This window comes from Rhinopithecus bieti, unplaced genomic scaffold (assembly GCF_001698545.2).
Source record: "Rhinopithecus bieti isolate Rb0 unplaced genomic scaffold, ASM169854v2 scaffold_74731, whole genome shotgun sequence".
Taxonomy (NCBI): Eukaryota; Metazoa; Chordata; class Mammalia; order Primates; family Cercopithecidae; genus Rhinopithecus; species Rhinopithecus bieti.
In genome coordinates this window covers 83,791-104,132 of record NW_016827918.1, presented here as the reverse complement: position 1 = coordinate 104,132, position 20,342 = coordinate 83,791, and the positions used below count along the sequence as shown (strand labels likewise).

At 42.2% G+C, this 20,342-nt stretch overlaps 1 protein-coding gene across 3 annotated transcripts in view; it reads left to right on the top strand.

The window, feature by feature from the left end:
* Positions 1 to 20,342, top strand: part of LOC108523526 (myomegalin-like) — a 122,523-nt gene that overhangs the window by 61,775 nt on the left and 40,406 nt on the right. Inside the window, exons 1-2 of one of the 3 annotated variants that reach the window (XM_017864166.1) lie at positions 9,851 to 9,873; positions 17,029 to 17,139. In XM_017864166.1, the coding sequence (XP_017719655.1) occupies positions 17,095 to 17,139 (45 nt within the window). In that variant the 5' untranslated portion in view covers positions 9,851 to 9,873; positions 17,029 to 17,094. Of the gene's footprint in view, positions 1 to 9,850; positions 9,874 to 16,652; positions 16,775 to 17,028; positions 17,140 to 20,342 lie in introns of those variants that run through there. The other 2 variants (XM_017864165.1, XM_017864164.1) reach the window with 2 other exon arrangements.

The window sequence follows — 20,342 nt, the reverse complement described above, 5'->3', positions numbered from 1 at the left end:
TTTTTTTTGAGACGGAGTCTTGCTGTGTCGCCTGGGCTGGAGTGCAGTGGCCGGATCTCAGCTCACTGCAAGCTCCGCTGCCTCCCGGGTTCACGCCATTCTCTCCCCTCAGCCTCCCAAGTAGCTGGGACTACAGGTGCCCGCCACCTCGCCCGGCTAGTTTTTTTTGTATTTTTTAGTAGAGATGGAATTTCACCATGTTAGCCAGGATGGTCTCGATCTCCTGACCTTGTGATCCACCCGTCTCGGCCTCCCAAAGTGCTGGGATTACAGGCTTGAGCCACCGCGCCCGACCAAGTTGAATATTTTTAAGGAGGGTATTGGTGTGTCAATTGATTGGGTAGGATGGGAAACTAGGAAGTCAAGAAATGTACATTTCTTTTCTATTTTATTTATTTTTTTTATTGTTCTTTTTTTTCAAGACGGAGTCTCGCTGTGTCACCCAGGCTGGAGTGCAGAGGCGCGATCTCAGCTCCACTGCAACCTCTGCCTCCCGGATTCAAGCGATTCTCCTGCCTCAGTCTGCCACCACACCCAGCTAATTTTTTGTATTTTTAGTAGAGACAGAGTTTCGCTGAGTTGGCCAGGCTGGTCTCCAAATCCTGGCCTCAAATGGTCCGCCCTTCTTGGCCTCCAAAGTGCTGGAATTTTAGGCGCAAACTATGCACCTGGCCTCTTTTCCACTTTGAATGGAATGATAAAACTGAAAATGAAAAGGACGGGAGAGAAACAGAGTCTTTTTGAAAGCATATTTGACAGGATTTATTAAGATCACAATAGTAGCTGATAACAATAACTACTATCTGGTTATTTAAATAACCAGATAATGGTTATTTAATGAAAAGTGCTCATTATACACCAGGCACTTTTCTAGATATTTAACATATTTAATTTAGTGTATTTTCAGTTCATTTTCCTAACTTATGAGATAGATATTATTTTTACAACCATTATACTAGTGAAGAGATCAAGGTTCAAATAACTTGCCCAAAGTTATATAAGAATAAAGTAACGGAGCCACTATAACTCCCATAATTCCAAAGTTCTTGGGGAAATGAAAGGACTCTCAGAGAAGGAGAGCATTACATTGGTGGAATGCTTGCAGTTGGGTTTTTTTACATAGAATCAACATGGCAGATGGTACAGAAAAGCCACAGAAGGGTGGGAGCCTTTGGCTATAAAATCAATAGGGGGCCTCCACTGCCCTGTCCTGTTTACACATTTTTCTAATAATGTTGTCTTTAACAAGAAAATATCATCAAAACCAGCTGTAGTGTTTGCCTAACTGTACTCTGCAGCTTTCCCTGGCAGTCTGAATCTAACCGCAGTGAGTCAGCCTGTTCAGGTCTCACCCACCCTGGCGAACTTTTCCACTTGGATCTTGAAGTCTTTGGGGAGAAAAAAGAAAAAAAAAAGTGCTAAAAGCAAAAGGCTTTTTCATTTCGGGGAGTTTCTGGAGCTCTGGGTAACCTGTGCTAATTTAGGTTAATTGAGGTCCTGTCACTGTCCTCTTTATGTTCCACAATTTTAGTGCTTCTTGAGTGTTTCTCTCTAATTACAACCATGGAAAATGAATGCTACTGGTAAAGTGTATTTTTATTTTTTTTTAAATGCATTCATTCTTCCAAACCACAGTGTCCCAAACATACTGGTTTTATTTTCATGGGTATCTTAAGACATGCAAAAAGTTATTAGGAGGCAGGGGGTAACTATTAAACTTTCAGCAATGACAAGTGCAGTTTGTTTTCCCTTTGCAATCTCATGTTTAAAAAGGGAAAGAGAGGTCTTCTACACACAGTCATTCCGTGCAAACTTTTCCGTGCAAAGTTTTCATTCCTAAGCAACATTACCAAAGTTGTGAATCAAATCAATTACTTTTTTCTTAAGAACTACAGAGTAAAAGGAATGCTTCTGAGTGCATAGAAGATACAAAGATGGACATCAGATTCCATTCTCAAAGCATGTACTATCTGATTGGGGCATAAAAAATTTAAATTATACAAGATTTAATTTAAATAACATCTAAGGCAATATTGAAAGAGATATTTCAAGATGGGAGTACTTGCCAAACTAACGTATGTTTTTAAAACCTAAATATGGCCAGGTGTGGTGATCATGCCTGTAATCCCAGCACTTTGGGAGGCTGAGGCGAGCGAATCACCTGAGGTCAGGCATTTGAGACCAGCCTGGCTAACATGGTGAAACCCCATCTCCATTAAAAATACAAAAATTAGCCAGGCGTGGTGGCATGCACCTGTAATCCCAGTTACTCAGGAGGCTGAGGGAGGAGAAGCGCTTGAACCCAGAAGGCAGAGGTTGCAGTGAGCCGAGATCAAGCCCTGCACTCTAGCCTGGGCTACAAAGCAAGACTCTGTCTCAAATAAATAAATAAATCTTAAGTACTAGAACTTTTTTTCTAATTTGCATGCGCACATGTGTGTGTGTGTGTAAACTTTTTAAAGTTGTAAATATTAGCTTACATTTGGTTATACAATTAATAAAGAAACTTTATCAAAAAGAATGAAATTATAAAAGTTGGACAACCCTGAACATTCTGAAAGGTATGATTACCAACACAGAAAAGAGAGCAATCACTTTCACAGAGACTATAGCACTTGAATTACAATAATTCTTTTTGTAATTTTAAATTATCTCCTTTCTGTCTCCTCATTAGAACTTGTTTTCTTCTCTTCTCCATTGTTCGAAGAGAAGCCCTATCTTGCTTTCTGTGGACTTTGCAAAGTTTCCATTCTAATGATAATTTCCATTCCAATACTAAATTTAAAAAATAACAACAAAGATCATGATACCAATTAATATTTGTAAGTGCTTACAGTGTGCCAAGTTCTGAGAATGCACTTGACCTTATTATCTTATTCAGTTCTTCTAATAGTCTTTTGAGGTTGGTACAACCATTGTCTTCATTTGTAAAGAGAGAGATGCTGGAGCTAGGAAAACACTAGTAATTGATGGAAAGTGCTGGAGCTGGGATTTGGACATAAGTGTACTGGTTCTAATGCCTGAACTCTTAGCCACAATTTTATTATGCCTATTGATAGCTGACACCCTTATTCATTTGTTTGTTAATCCACTCATCCACTTACGAGTGCGTCGTGTGTGCCAGGCCGTGTTCTAGCTGTTAGTTGCACAATGATCAAGGATGAATATATAAAAATATGTATTTTCGGCTGGGTGTGGTGGCTTACGCCTGTAATTCCAGCACTCTGGGAGGCTGAGGCAGGTGGATCACCTGAGGTCAGGAGTTCGAGACCAGTGTGGCCAACATGGTGAAACACTGTCTCTCCTAAAAATATAAAAGTTAGCTGGGCATGGTGGTGGACTCCTGTAATCCCAGCTACTCAGGAGGCTGAGGCAGGAGAATTGTTTGAACCCAGGAGGCAGAAGTTGTAGTGAGCCGAGATTGCCACTGTACTCCAGCCTGGATGATAGAGCTAGACTCTGTCTCAAAAAAAAAAAGAAAAGAAAATGTATGTTCAAGGATGAGTGTTTATTTCAGTATTCTTTATACCAGTACAGTATTAGTACTCAAGGTGAGGATTATTTCAAGTGTGGAATATGTATACAATAGAACATTATAGAGCAATGTACTGACTTGGGAGGATGTCCATTATAACAAATTTGAGATTAAACAAAACAACAGCAACAACAATTTGACTGAATATTACAAAAAATAAGATCTCATTTTTGAGGGAGAAAAGATGGAAATGTCTGGAAGGATACATACCAAAATATTGATATTGATTATGTCTGGATGATGGAATTAACCTATTGCCTTCTTTATAACTTTGAGTATTATATTTATTTTAATTATCTATTCACTGAGAAAATATTCTAATGCTTTTACTATGTGTAGCATGCCTTAAGCATTGCAGAGACAATACTGAATAGGCAAACATGGTTCCTGCCTTCATAGAGTTTACAGATTAGCAAATTCCACCAGAATGTAATTATTATTGTAATAGAAGTAAAGAGTGCTATGGAAAATATAGCTGGGCACTTACTCAATCTGAAGAGGTTGGGGGATTCAGGGAAAGTTTCCTGGAGGAAACTGCCTCTAACCAGGGACCTGAAGAAGGAATAAGAATTAGCCACTAATAAGTGGGTGGGAGTGTGAGAATGAAGAATGTTCCTTGCATAGGAAATAGCTTGAATCAAGATCCAGATGAGAGAAAGAACCATAATCAGTATTCCTAGAGCATGGGATGTAAGGAATGCAGAGAATTGAAACCGGAGAAAAGAGAGAGGAGTCATCATACAGAGTCTTGCAAGTTATGTAAAGGCTTTCACATTTTATCTGAGCTCAAGAGAACTGCTGAAAGCTTTTAGTCAGAGAGGGGACATGATCAGATTTTCCTCTTAGAAAGATCCTTTTGGCTTCTGTATGGACTCTGCCTAGGAGGAGTAGTCTAGAGGCAGAGAAAACAGTTAGGAGGCTGTTGCAGCATTCCAGGCAAAGGTTGGTGGAGATGCCAGTATAAAAATTAGAGAAATGGACAGGTGAAAGAGATTTCAGAGGCAGAATGTATAGGGCTAAGCCATTGATTGGATATAGAACCAGTGAGGCAGAAGAAACCCAGAGATGACTGACCACCCATTCATCTCTTCACTCACATCCTACCCACTGTCACCTTGTCATAAACTTCCAGACTACCTTCACCTCTCTCTTCAATAACATGAGTTATTTGTTCAAAGTCTGCCTTTTCTGTTAGAACATGAGCTCACCATAGCAGAGCCAGTGGTTGTCTTTTCACTGCTAGACACAGTGATTAGCATAATGCCTGGTACGTAGTACCATTTCTTTTCTTTTCTTTTCTTTTTTGTTTGTTTTGGATGAATAAATGATGTCAAGTTTTCTCGCTTGGGCAACAACTAGGTTATGCCCTCCACTGAGAAAGAGAACAACTGGAACAGGCACATGTACTGCTTTGATGACCAGTGAAGCAACAGCATCACAAACCAAAAAACAGTAAAGCGATTTCTGTTTTTGGAAGAAAAGTAAAGAAGATTCTTCCTGTTATTAAGGAACTCCAAATCTACTGGGGAGACAGTCAAACAGATAATCCCCATATATTGTGAAATGGGCCACGATAAGAGTAGGTCCGCAGTGCTGTGGACGCATTCGGGGGAGCCCTTGCCCAGGCATTAGGGCCGGATAGGTTTCTTTCAGTAGGTAATTTCTGACTTAGATCCTTATGGGTGAGTTGGGATTAGTTAAGTGAGAGCTGGGTGGGAATTAAAGAGAAGTGACTTTCCAGGCTAATGCTGCTCACCATGCAAAGTCCTGGAGGGAGCATGAGCCTGGTGAATTCAGAAATAGGAGGCTTTCTGCCATAGCTGCAGCAAGGGAGGGCCAATTGGGGCTCATGTTGGCTGTGTCTTTTCCCTTATCCCCCTACTTCTGGTCAAGGCATTATTGTTGCAGCCATGGGCATTCATGGTGTCACTGTGGACTCTTGGCTTTTTGTTTCTTTTTTTTTTTTTTTTTTGAGACATGGTCTTGCTCTGTCATCCAGGCTTGAGTGCAGTGGTACAATCTTGGCTCACTGCAGCCTTGACCTCCCAGGTTCAAGAGATCCCCCACCTCAGCCTCCTGAGTAGCTGGGACTACAAGAACATACCATCACACCTGGCTAACTTTGATTTTTTTAAACTTTATTTTATTTATTTGTTTGAGATGGAGTTTCACTCTTGTTGTGCAGGCTGGAGTGCAATGGCGCGATCTCGGCTCACCGCACCCTCAGCCTTTCAGGTTCAAGCGATTCTCTTGCCTCAGCCTCCTGAGTAGCTGGGATAACAGGCATGTGCCACTACACTGTCTAATTTTGTATTTTTAGTAGAGACGGGGTTTCTCCATGTTGATCAGGCTGGTCTCGAACTCCTGACCTCAGGTGATCCACCCGCCTTGGCCTCCCAAAGTGCCACTGCGCCTGGCCTGTTTTTTTATTTTTTGTAGAGACAAGGTCTCACTATGTTGCCCAGGCTGGTTTCAAGCTCCTGGCCTCAAGCAATCCTCCTGCCTCGGCCTCTCAAAGTGTTGGGATTACAGGTATGAGCCACCGCACCCAGCAACTCTTAGCTCTTGTGACCAGAGCAGGTCCTAGTCATGGCTTCAAAATTGCCTTCACTCCTAGAAAAAAAATAGAGAAAGGATTATTTAAAATCTAGAGAAAAAGGTGAGGCCGTTAAGTCACGCTTTCTGAATTCCAGAAGCTCAGCAAATAATCTGAGTTGAACCAATTGTGAACAAACACCAAGTCCTGTTAATGCTGATTGGGCCAAAGTGATGGAGAATCTAGTTTGGAGTCTGGTAATCCTTGGGAGGCCCCAGCATCACTGCAGCTCAACTATCATTCCTGCCTTGCAGCTCATTTAACAGCCTCTGGCGTCACTATTTCTGGCTGGGCCATCTATTTTTGGTGGCCAGGGAAGTTGTTATTTGTTTTGTTTTGTTTTGATATGGTTTACAGTGCTCTAGTGCAATGATGAAGATAACACCTGGTTATTCCAGGATTGGGGGTGGTGTGGGTGTGTATCTATGTTGGGGAAGGCAGCAGGAACATTATCTTAACTCCTGTTCTTTATCCACATGATGAGGCTGCCTAAGACAGGGTTTATTAATCAACCTGATGCCATAACTCTGTCATTAGTGCTCTTGTTATCAGGTCAGTTATTTCAAGAAAAGGCTGTGTACAGGATGGGTATCAGTATGCTTCTGAGTGTTAGGGGAAAAAAAGTTGAACGATATTATTAATATTTTAGAATTTAAAAGACTCTGGAACTTCAGGAATTATGTTAAAATTTCAGAAACAGAGTTTTAGAAGGGTGACTTGTTTGTTTATTGTATAATCCAAAAGAAAAAAGCAGGACTTTGTGGAATTCATAGTCAGCTTTCTGAAGCAGGTATCAGTAGTTGGCTTCTGAGACAAGGGTAGAAACACCATGTTGAGCCGAGTACGGTGGCTCACGCCTACAATCCCAGCACTTTGGGAGGCCGAGGCGGACGGATCACCTGAGGTCAGGAGTTCAAGACCAGCCTCACCATGGAGAAACCCCATCTCTACTAAAAATACAAAATTAGCCAGGCGTGGTGGTGCATGCCTGTAATCCCAGCTACTTGGGAGGCTGAGGCAGGAGAATTGCTTGAACCTGGGAGGCAGAGGTTGCGGTGAGCTTAAAAAAAAAAAGGAAACACCATGTTGGCATAAAAGAGTTGATGAATGGAACACCGAGTTGGTTGGCTCTGGTTGACATTTTCCATGGTAGAATGTGGTGTGTGAAAGTTATACATATTTTTCAGAACAGCCTAATACTTATGTATTAGATAATATGTTTCTGTTTTATCTGAGGGTTATCACAAAACTTTACCTTTTTATAAAACTTAATAATCTGTGAATATTCAGTATTGAGAGCCACTTAGAGGATAGCTACTTCGTCTGACCCTTCTTTTAAGGCCGTATAATATAGGTAGGAGTGGTATACAGAATATTTAGACGTGATTCATTCTAAGCCATTTACCTTTAACTGAATTGAATCAAATTTGACTTTAACTGAAACTTTATCATTAAAAATAATCTCTTTTAAAAGATCAAGGATTGGGTTAGTTACTTCTCTCAGTTTTGGTTTATCTCTTTGTCTTCTTCTTTTAAAAACAAAGCTTTATTGAAACAATTAACACTCTATACAGCTCACCTTCTTAAATCGTACAATTCCATGATTTTAGTATATTCACAGAGTTGTGCAACCATCACCACTGTCTACTTCCAGTATGTGCTTCTCACTCCAGTAGGAAACCTCATACCTGTTAACATTCACTTCCCATTTTCCCTCTCCCTGGTTCCCAGAAACCACTAATCTACTTTCTCCCTGGATTTGCCTATTCTGGACATTTCATATAAATGGAATTACACAGTAGATGACCTTTTGTATCTGGCTTCTTTCACATTATCGTATAATGTTGTCAAGGTCATTTATGTTGAAGCATGTATCAGTACTTCATTCCTTTTTACGGCTGAGTAATATTCTATGATTTGGATATGCTAAATGTTGTTTATCCGTTCATCAGTTGAAGTACATTTGAGATACTTCCAATTTTGGCTATTATGAATAATGCTGCTATGAACATTTGTATACAAGATTTCATGTGGCCGTATGTTTTCAATTTTCTTGTGTATACAACTAGGAAACGAATTGCTAGGGTGTACGGTAACTCTTTGTTTAACCTTTTGAGAGCCAACTTTAGTTTATTCATCTTGAAAATGAAGAAAACAATTTTTTTTTAACATAGATCAGTGGTCAGATCCTTTAGGGTCACCAGGAAGATTATTTACAGTGAAGGATACTTTTGAAAAGTTACAGGGGCCTGAGGTAGAAGAGGGAATACCTTATGAGTTGCAAGTGAATCCCAGTCTCAGAAGGGTCATACAGTCTCATGATTAAGGCCCTGATGCGTATGCAGTATGGGGTCAAAATGTTGAAGTTATAGTCTGTGCTCCTCCCCTTTCTCAGTGAACAACTCAGTTAACCTCCTGATGTCTCTCTGTCCTAGGCAGTAAAATGGGGATCATCATATCTCCTACTTCAAAGGTTGTGGTAAAGATAAATGAAATAATACACATGGAAGTGCTTGGTACATTGTCAAATCCATTGTAGATGATTGTTGTTGTGAAGATGGTATAATGGTATCTGATTAACTTTGTAATACAGGGCCAAGTCATTCAAAACAGACAGGAATTAAACTTTTTATCTGTACAATTCAGATTTTATGAGAACAGCATAGAGACGCTCAGACACATAGATGTATTGTAAATAAAATACGTGTGTGCAAAATGAACCAGCCCTCTCTTCCTCCTGCCCCATCTCTTCTTGTCTATCCCCATCCCCAATCCAAAATAAGTTGAGCTCCTAGTTGTAGTTCCCCGGGTGCTAAAAAGCAGGAAATACTCCCCAGACGTTTGTGTACCCTTCCCATAGGGTTGTTTCGAAAATATGACAGTTAGCAAAGTTATAGGTTAAATCTTAGCCCATTGGGCATCATCCTTGAGTCATTGTTACTGCTTTTGTCTTAGAAATATGGTGTCTTTTACATGCACTTACCGCTTCTGTAGCACAAGGCAGAGCTCTCAGTCTCAACAGGTAGACTCTCATTACCTTTTAGGGCTACAGGAGAGCTGGTGGGCATTCTGAAATTCTTCAGAAAGTAATAGCTCTCTCACTGGCCTTTGCTAGGAGTGTTCCTATGAGAAAATGTGTTTTAAGCACAGAATTTCAGGATGGCCAAAGGTCTTAAAAGCCCTCTAGATCTAACTCCTAGCTGATGTGGGAAATCTTTTAACAGTATCCCTGACAGGTGATTCTTTAGTTTTGGTCAAGCCCCTTTTGTGACACGAAGTTTATTCTGTCTCATGATGTATGTGCTCACTAAAAATCTGATGTATAGACATATGGATAGAGTGTGGCCATATCTTTATTGCATCTAACTTTACTAGAGAATTTATCCTTATATCTAATTGATAACTGCCTCCCTGTAATTCCTACTTTCATTCTCTTTAAAATCATTTTTTAAAAATTATAAATTGTTTTACAAACAACAGGAATATACAAAGAATAATTAAACACTTGTCCATGTATTGAGTATCTAAATGGTGGCAAACGTTATTTTTAGTTTATTTGTCTCAGGTGAAGAAACAAAAGTGAGCATTACAGATACGGTTGCAACCTTCTTAGTATCCTGCCCACATCCCAGTCTTCTGACTGCCTTCCTATAGTTAACTATTAAGTAGTTTGCTCAAAATGACTCAGTGAGCATGCCTGTAATCTCAGCACTTTGGGAGGCCGAGGCGGGCAGATCACAAGGTCAGGAGATGGAGATCATCCTGGCTAACTCGGTGAAACCTCGTCTCTACTAAAAATACAAAAAATTAGCAGGGCGCGGTGGGGGGCACCTGTAGTCCCACCTACTCGGGAGGCTGAGGCAGGAGAATGGCATGAACCCAGGAGGTGGAGCTTGCAGTGAGCCGAGATTGCACCACTGCACTCCAGCCTGGGTGACAGAGCGAGACTCCGTCTCAAAAAAAAAAAAAAAAAAGACTCAATGAGAAAAAAGGAGAGCCAGGATTTGAACGTTGCTCTTCTTAGCTCAAAGCTATTGCTCTTTTCACAATTCCATGCTACCCAACCTAGATAAATATGTATAATGCTGATCATATTTATTGTCTATGTGTAAATGGATGTAAAGTGTCAAGGGTTACTTAAAGCACTTGTGTTCTTCTGTTTGCCATATTAACTTATTTTTAAAACATTTTTCTTTTCTTTCTTTCTTTTTTTTATGAGACAGAGTCTCACTCTGTCGCCCAGGCTGGAGTGTAGTGGCGTGATCTCCACTCACTGCAAGCTCTGCCTCCCGGGTTCACGCCATTCTCTTGTCTCAGCTACTGCTGGGACTACAGGTGCCCGCCACCACCACACCTGGCTAACTTTTTGTATTTTTAGTAGAGATGGGATTTCACCGTGTTAGCCAGGATGGTCTCGATCTCCTGACCTCGTGATCCACCCGCCTCGGCCTCCCAAAGTGCTGGGATTATAGGCGTGAGCCACCGCGCCTGGCCTTAAAATATATTTATGCTCAAGGAAGATAAAGATAAAAATTATCCACAGATACCAAATTAGTAGAGTTAAAATTGTGGAAGTTTTATTATATTTGAGAATAATTTGTCCATTAAGATGATTAATCATTTTTTGTTAGTGAACCTTTATTTTTAGGAGAAAGATTGGTAAAAAATTAACATGTTTTCAAGTACATTCATTAGATGAGCTATCTGGGGGGTCTGAGTATGATTAAGCAAATGTCAAGCTGGGTTTTTTTAAAGGCAGACTTGACAGTTGGTTGTGTTAATGGGGCATGACAGGCAACAGCTGGGTGGTAATCCTCCTCCTACTGTTGGCATTGATTGAGTCTTTATTTATGTCGTATTTCTAGTCTGGACTAGGACGTGATTCCAGGGGTAGAATGAAGAAATTAAGGAAAAAGAGGGGGAGAGCCATTAAGGTTTGCAAGAAACATTTTGAGACCAGAGTAAAGATATTAGATGTACTATGAGAAAAAGCAAGAACAAAGGTAGAAGCACAACCCCTTGCTCAAGAATCTGCAGTGTTTTATTTCCTAAGCAATGCAGAGGTTATCAACAGACAGGCCTGTATGCCGTGAGCTAGTAGGTTGCGTGTGCATCTCAGGTATGCGTGTTTTTGTTTGTTAAAGCTTTTTTTAATTTATTTTCCAAGTTTCCACATGCAGCACTGATGTTTGTTAAAACTGCAAGGAAACAAGTAAAACGAAACCTAAGCAATACACAAAGAAAATAATCTTCCCGGTCAGCAGTTCCTGACCCTCCCCACCCCCACTGCCCTCGTCCCCACCTCCACTTCCCTTCCCCTAACTCTTGTCCAGATTGAGAGCCAGGATCCTGGAGGGGCAAACTCCAGGCTCCTCACCCTGACTTTCAAGATCTCCCTGAAACAGCTTTTTATTTCCCCTCATCTCTGTGTCCTATTTCAGGACAGTATGTGCCCTTTGCTTTGGCCTGGTGGACACTGAACTTTTGCTCATGTTCCACCTGCCTGGACTGCCTTGTGTTCTCCCCACTGCCTTTCCAAGCTCGACTCATCCTTTGAGAGATAGAGTCTTGTTCTCTCGCCCAGGCTGGAGTGCAGTGGCATGATCTCTGCTCACTGCAGCCTCCACCTTCCAGATTGAAGCAATCCTCATGCCTCAGCCTGCTGAGTAGCTGGGACTAAAGGCACTGCCACCATGCCTGGCTGATATTTGCATTTTTAGTAGAGACAGGGTTTCACCATGTCGGTCAGGCTGGTCCTGAACTCCTGACCTCATGTGATCCACTCACCTGGACCTCCCAAAGTGCTGGGATTACAGGCGTGTGCCACCGCGCCTGGCCCAGTTTTTACTATTTGTATAGTTCATATTGTCCTTTATATTTTGTCATATATGTTTGTTCGTGTTTGTTCAGAACTGCTGTAGAAAGTCCAGATTCTGCATGGTATATTAAAATGAGTCTGTTAGAATAATTTCTTTTACTTATAATCTTTTTATAAGGAGGAATGCTATTAGGTGTGCTTTTTATCCTAAAACATCTACATAATCTTGTGTATAGATTAAGTTGTATTAATCCAATGAGAAATAAATCAGCAGGTTAATTACTCATCCATTCTTTTATTCAACAAATATTTATTGAGCACCTGCCGTGTACCAGGCACCATTCTGGGCACTGGTGACACAGCAGTGAACAAACCAAGAAAACAGCCCCTTTTTCTCAGGACGTTTACATGCTGGTGGGGAGAGACAGACAAGAAACAAAACAAATAAGTACATGTAGTATTTTAGAAGGTGATAGTGCTATGGAATAAAGAACAATGAAGGGGGAATCCGAGAGCTGGGATGAGGCACGGGGTGCCTAAATAGATTATTCACTTCACTGAGAAGGTGACATTCAATCAAAGATGAAGAAGGTGAGCAGAGAATCCTGCACCTACCTAGAGAAAGAGCAGCCAGGCAGAAGGGTCAACAAGTTCAAAGGCATGGAAAAAGAAACCTTCTCTTGCTTCCTGTTTTTGAGAGACAACAAAGAGAAACAGTGTGGCTGGAGCAGAGAGCAGGGGGAACGTGGTAGGAAGAAGTAGAGGAGGTAAGAGGAAAGGTGAGAAGAGGGTGTAGGGCCTCAGGCCTTGCAGTCTGGTGAAGGACATCACCTTTCACTCTGTGTTAGATGGGAAGCCAGGGGGGCTCTCCAGCAGAGGAGTAATCCGACGTATTTTAAAAGGGTCACTGTGGCTGCTGTGCTGAGAATAGACTATAAGGGAACAAGAGTGGGAGCAGGAACACCAGTTAAGGGGCTATTCAGGTCGTGTAAGGAAAAGATGGCAGTACTGTGGATCAGGGTGGTAGAAATACCAGTGGCAGTAGCGGTAGTATAACATAACATATATATATAGAATATATATAGAGTAGTATGATAGTGTATATATAATATAGTATAATGTATATTATATACATAATACAACAGCTATAACATATACATATTATACTACCATATATGTTATTAATATATATACTATTATATATAGTATATATAGTAAGATTTGCAGACAGATGATATGTAGGAGAGAGAATGAATCAAGAATGATTCAAAGGTTTAGGCCCAAAAATCTGAAAATATTGACTTGTTACAAATTGAAAAAAGGTGTAGTGAGGGAGGAGCATGTTTACTGGGAAAGATCAGGCATTCAGTTTCAGATATCACAAGTATGTGAAGTCTAAATTCAAGCAGAGATTTCTACTAGGAAGTCAGATATCAGTTGGAGTTCAGGCAAAAGATCAGGGTGGGCATATAAACTTAGAAATTTAAATGAACAAAACGTCCTTTTTTACCTATTCTAGAATAAGTGTTCTACCAAATATAGTTTCTTTGGGACTATGAAACTAAACCTTTTTCAGAGTATTGGAAAGCTATGAGAATAATACAGATGAGCCAGGCCATATATAACAAAGCAAAACGTACGATATTTATGGAATACTGACCTATTCATTTATTCCACAAATATTTAGGGAGTGCTTCCTGAATATTATGCAATAAGAATACAAGGACACAAAATATGCCTTGTCAACCCTCAAAACACTCGAGCTGGGTTGAGGTCATTGTAAACAGACTGCGGCAGCACAATGGGATGAATGCTGCTGGAGAGGTCTCAGGTTGTTATGGAAGCTGTAGGAGTTTATGAAGACATACTAGTCATTGACTTTTTCCTTGGGCAGCTTCAGACTAGTTGGAAAGATCAAACACACAAAAAGTCGCATAACTCTAAAAGATGTAAATAACCTTTAAGATAACAGAAGCCACATCATAAGGCAGCAGATGAACACTTGTTGAACGTTAATATCTGCCTTAGAGTTCAAAAGAGGAAGAAGTCTTTCCAGGCTAGGGTAACAGGAAAGGCTTTGCTTGGGTGGAATTTGGGAACATTCAAGTTGAATGATCTAAGCAAAGAGTTGAATATGTAGGGCTAGATCTTGGGTGAGAAGAGTTGGTTGGAGATTTGGGAGTTGTTTCAAAGGTGAAAGTATAGCCCTAAAAGTGGATAAAACCTCCATGGGGAAAAAAAAAAATGTGAACAGAAAAAAAGTAGAAGGAAAAAGTAGAAGGCTAAGGACTTACTATTATTTAAATACCCACTTTCAGGAGCTGGCAAAAAACATAGAAAAAGGAGCCAGAGAGATAGAAGAAAAAGATATCACAGAGGAAATAGGCATAAATGTCCAACAGAAATCTAGGATGCAGAAGAATACCCTTATGCATGGATTCATACGCAGTTTTACTTCCTGTAAAACTTACATGAAATTATCTTACCTGATAAAGGAATCTAAGTAGACAGCCAAAGCATGATTAAACACTAATCTAGACTCTAGCAGTCTGGCTTCCTTTGAGCAAAATGGAGGTGATAATAACTGGGTTATCACCTTGAAGAGCTTAGACCAGGAAAGGGCCTTAAAAATCACTGATTTTGGCCGGGGGCGTGTAATCTCAGCACCTTGGGAGGCCGAGGTGGGAGGATCACAAGGTCAGGAGATTGAGACCATCCTGGCTAACACGATGAAACCCCGTCTCTACTAAAACTACGAAAAATTAGCCGGGCGTGGTGGCGGGCACCTGTAGTCCCAGCTACTCGGGAGACTGAGGCAGGAGAATGGCTTGAACCCGGGAGGCGGAGGTTGCAGTGAGCTGAGATTGCACCACTACACTCCAGCCTGGGTGACAGAGTGAGACTCCATCTCAAAAAAAAAAAGGAAAAGAAAATCACCAATTTTAAAGTGAGGACAGTTAGGCCTCTAGAGAAGTGCACGCCTACGGTCGATAACATAGCTATTTAGTAAGATAACTGGGAATGGAAAGGTTATTTTGAGTTGTTTTAACTTAGACTTTTTTCTTCACTGTCTCTAACTAAGCCTAATTGGCATTCTCTTATTCTAAGAATTCAGATTTAGTGAAAATAGTTAAATGAATTTTAAATGTGTAGTTTTTTTTTTTTAAATGGTAAATATTTTGGCTTGCCTATTTTGCCTATTTATAATCTAAATCTATTTGGGAAAATGCTTCACTCTAATTATGCCCTCCTGAGGCCACTTTATCCACTCAAACATTTTCTAGCTTTCAAGGCAAAGTGTAAATTCAACTCCTAATGCAGCTTTCTCTGATCACTCCAGTAAGAACTGACTACCCTTTCTTACGGGCTCCCCAGAGTCAACGTTTTCAAACTTAGGCTGAAACTTCTTAGTGGGTCATGAAATCCATCTGGTGGGTCACTCCCAGAAAAAGAAATAGGAAATATCAGGGTACATCACACGGAGTGATGGTGACAATTACTTTTTGAAACACTTCAATTAAGAGTGTATGCATATGTACTAGATTGCAATGTAACATGTAAAAGTTGAAAAGCACGGTTTTGGGGGATCATAATGTAAAACACATATCTTAACATGTCATGACCAGCTGTATGGCCACGTAGCTCTTTCAGAGTTGGGACTTTATTGATCTATATATCCCTCATGCCCAGTGTCCTACCTGGTGGGTACTCAGGAGTTGTTGACTGGAATGATTATGAAGGTTTGAGAAGGAATTGGAAGACTGAAAAGCAGGTAGGTTGGGGAGGAAATGAGGGCTTGAATTAAGTGTAAATTTTTTAGTTTCCTTTACCTTGGATGTTAATGTATTTTTTTTCAACCTGATATTATTGCCACCAAGAACCCGTGTTTGGTATCTGTGCTGTGGGATTGATTGTCTCCCATCACCTTCAATGTAATGTGGTATAAATAATACTTCCTGCTAATGTTGCAGCTGTCACTCAAGGATCTTAAATTACTTTAGGAGCAAGATCTGTGTTGAGTGTCCGGCTCCACTTGGCAGGTGCCAGAGTTAAGAACCAGCGACTGCCTGAAATCTTTGGGCTCCAGGATGACGGCTCCCTCTCTGTCATCCTCCCGCACTCTCTTCTGCCCATCCCTTCTTCCATGGAGGGAGGATCCCGTGACCCTGCCTCTTTCTGAACTTTGTAACTGGTTAACAGAAGTCTGCAAAGATTCCACTGAGCTAGAAGATTTGCTCTTTCTTTGTGGGTAGCTATGGTGTGTTTTGGGGGGATGGCTCACGGCATTAAAGGCTATTAATTGAACTGCCTCAGAGCTCGAAAAGCTTGGGGCTGAAAACTGCAAAGGAACTCATTAGAGGTGAGCTCTGGATTATCAAAGGAAATCGAGACTCCTCTGGTTGGTAGCTCTTTGAGATTTGCACTGGACAGAAAGGGATATTTGACATGTGGTTACCATTTTGTGGGCCATTTTATGTACCTGTGGTCTTTTCTGTAGCAACCTTATTTCTTGCTTCTGGCCACACTCCTTTTGGTATTATAGTCTAAATCAGCCACAAGTCACTTAAATACCCCCTCCCCACCCTTTATTTCCTTCTCTTCTTTGCAACCTCACTGTCACCTTGAATTACTCCCCTCTGCCTTTCCTGGAAGCTCTTGGGGGTCATTCTCTCTTTTCCGAGAAGCTGTTAACTGCCTACAGTTGGGCCTGGGAGGCTCCAGGAGGGTGACAGCAGAGTCCTGGCTTGGAGTCGGGTTACACCACTTGTGTCTGAGTTCACACAGCATGTTCCCCTGTCAGAGATTCCGCAAATATCTCCCTGAGGTAAAAAAGGAAAGTGTGCTGCACTCCAGCACCCAGAGCAGTGAGCCCAGTCCTGAGTCCCGGAGAGAGCTCCAGCAATAGGGGCCATGTCGCCATAGCCCCAGCCTCTCGGTCCGCAGCCTCAGCAGCGTCCCAGCCGGCTGGCTTCATGCTGCAGGGCAGCTGCACCATGTTCCTGGGTTGAGGGGGCAGTCGGGCACGCTCCTCCCCATGGGTTGCCCATCATGTCTAATGGATATCGCACTCTGTCCCAGCACCTCAATGACCTGAAGAAGGAGAACTTCAGCCTCAAGCTGCGCATCTACTTCCTGGAGGAGCGCATGCAACAGAAGTATGAGGCCAGCCGGGAGGACATCTACAAGCGGGTGAGTGCAGGGGCCCGCTTCTCCAGGGCAGGGGCAGGGGCAGGGGACGGTTTGGCCTGCCAGTCGGTCGCCATTCCAGGCTCTTCCTAGCTGGCACTGTTCTAGTCAGCGAGAGAGATGGGGTTTCGTCCAGCTCTGGTCACCTTAACAACCTGTGACCTTGGACAAGCTCATTTCACCTCTCTGGTTCCTGCTTTCTGCTTTCCTTCTCTGTAAAGAAAGAGGGCCGGAATAAATCAGAGGCTCTCTCAAACTCTGACGTGGAATGGTACGGAACAATCACCTTGGGAGCTGGTTTAAAATGTAGATTCCATGGCTCACCCTAGGGATTCCGATTTAGTAATGTGGGGGAAGGTGGGGTTAGAGGGTGGGGCTGGGGTGGATATTTGCATTTTTAAAATTTATTTATTTATTTTAGAAACAGGTCTTGCCCTGTTGCTCAGGCTGGAGTGCAGTGTCACCATCATAGAGCTGAAGCCACCAACTCTTGGGCTCAAGTGATGCCTTCTGGCTCAGCCTCCTGAGCAGCTGGGACCACAGGCATGGGACACCAGGCCCAGATAATTAAAAAAAAAAAATGTTGGCAGGTCACAGTGGCTCATGCCTGTAATCCCGGCACTTTGGGAAGCCAAGGCAGAGAGAGGGCTTGAGGTCAAGAGTTTGAGACCAGCCTGGCCGACACGGTGAAACCCCATCTCTACTGAAAAAATACAAAAATTAGCGGGTGTGGTGGCACGTGCCTGTAGTGTGAGCTACTTGGGAGGCTGAGGCAGGAGAATTGCTTGAACCCAGGAGGCGGAGGTTGCAGTGAGACAAGATTGCGCCACTGTACTCCAGCCTAGGTGACAGAGCAAGACTCTATCTCAAAAAAAAAAAAAAAAAAAAAAAAAATCGTACCAAAGGGCTGGCACTATGTTTTCCAGGCCGGTCTCAAACTCCTGGTCTTTAGATCCTCCCACCTCAGCCTCCACAGTTGTTGGCATTATAGGCGTGAGCCATTTTGTCTGGCAAAATATGCATTTTTAAGCAAGATCCCCGAGGTGGCTCTGAAGCAGACCATCTCCAGGTCATACCTCTCCTAGAGAAAGGCCCTTCCTAGCTCCAGCTTGGTGGGACAGAGAATGATGCTGTGGAGAAAAGGGCAGGGACTAAGGGTGTTTCTGTTCCTTGAGAAATTCATGTCTGCTTTTGAAGATGACTATGCAGATAAGCTTTTAAGACAGAATCTTAGGCATTTTCAGTCTTTGGAATAGCTTGCCTTAGAATGAAGAAGAGAGTAACCTGTGGGATAGCAGTTGGCCTGGGTGGAGTGGGAGGGGAAATGGCCGGTTCCTTGGATGGGAGGGCTATCTTGATTGACGGGTCAGTGATGGGGTGGGGAAGGAAGATCTACTAGATTAGCTGAGCTGTGGGTGAGATAGGACCACACCTTGGTAAGAGGACATTGGGCTATGGGTTATGAAAATTAAGCCTCATAGCTGGTCACCACAATATTGGTTTCCTCAGCCCTCTCTGTGTCTTCACAAGCAGGACCTGAAGTGGCCCAAGTGACTGGGGACTGGTTGCCTCTGACCTTATCAGAGATTCTAACTCTCCAACTGTTTGCCCCAGAGGACTATGCAAATATCATTTTCTATGTGTGCCCTGTCCTGTCAAGAGGATGACTGGGAAGCATTACAGGCTGCTAGATAACATCTTGGATCAGGGGAATAGCTGGTGTCTATGAGACCCAAATTATTATTTGGTAAATTCAATTAATGTGTATAGCTAAATCTGGGGAATTTAACCCTATTTCCTGTCTCTCCTGCATTTCCATGTTTTAAGTCCAAATTTTCCAGAAGTTGGTCCATATTCACCTTTTATCTTTTATGTAGCTATATAATGAGTGTCCCTCATTGGAGCTGCCAGGAGTCAAGAAGGATATTGCCAAGTGAGGGCTGGTAACAGAAAGATGGCGAGAGACGGAGGATGAGTGGGAGGATTTGCCTTAGGGTAGGAATAGTGAATGGAAATGTTCACTGTGCAGAGGGAGGAACTTTCCCCATTAGCTGTCTTCAAGGCAAAGAAGGAAGGGACAATTTCTTAGGTAATTTGAGGGAAAGGAGGTTTTTTTTGGTTTTTTTTTGTTTTTTTTTTTGAGACAGTCTCACTCTGTCGGCCAGGCTAGAGTGCAGTGGCACAATCTCAGCTCACTGTAACATCCGCCTCCTGGGTTCAAGTGATTCTCCTGAGTAGCTGGGACTACAGACGCCTGCTACCACACCTGGCTAATTTTTGTATTTTTGGTAGAGACGTGGTTTTACCATGTTGACCAGGCTGATCTCGAACTCCTGACCTCAGGTGATCCGCCCGCCTCAGCCTCCCAAAGTACTGGGATTACAGGCGTGAGCCACTGCGCCCCGCCAGGATTTTTTTTTTTTTAAAGCTTGAATCAGATGGCTGCCTGAATCATTTGGTCTCACTCTCTGCTCCACCCTAGCTAAAGATCTTTAGGAAACACTTTGGGTGGGGTGTGAGAAGGCACCATTTCTCACCTGGAGAAGTGTGATAAATGAGATAATTGGAGCTGCATAAGGTGTATGTGGGGGGGGAGTGGAACACAGTATATTGTCACATGCAGAGAGGACAACCCTTTTGCTAGACTCTAGTATTGCCATGGGTCCCCCACAGGAAGTAGATATGGTCCTGTCTCTATCTAGTCTTAAGTGTGAGCAGAGTTGTCAGGCAGCTACTGCATCATATGATTTGAGGGATCCAAACTACTGTATTCTCTCCTCTTCCTTCTCACCAAATGTTTGTTCAATCTGCCTGTCATATTAATTTTCTCATTTGGCTATGATTATTTGAAAAGCACTAAAGGCTTGTGTTAAAATGTTCTTATTACTTGGGAAACAGATCACATAAAGCCATTATCAATCATTCAGAGTTGAAATTAGTTTAGCACACTATGTCATGATGAGGGATTGATAGGAACTAGAGCAGTTCTGGTTTATTTTATTTTATATTTTGAGACAGGGTCTCGCTCTGTCACCCAGGCTAGAGTACAGTGGGACCGTCACGACTCACTGCAGCCTTGACCTCCTGGGCTCAAGTGATCCTCCCACCCTAGCCTCCCAAGTAGCTGGGATTATAGGTGTGCCACCACACTTGGCTAATTACATATATATATATATATTTTTTTTTTTTTTTTTTTTTTTCCTTCA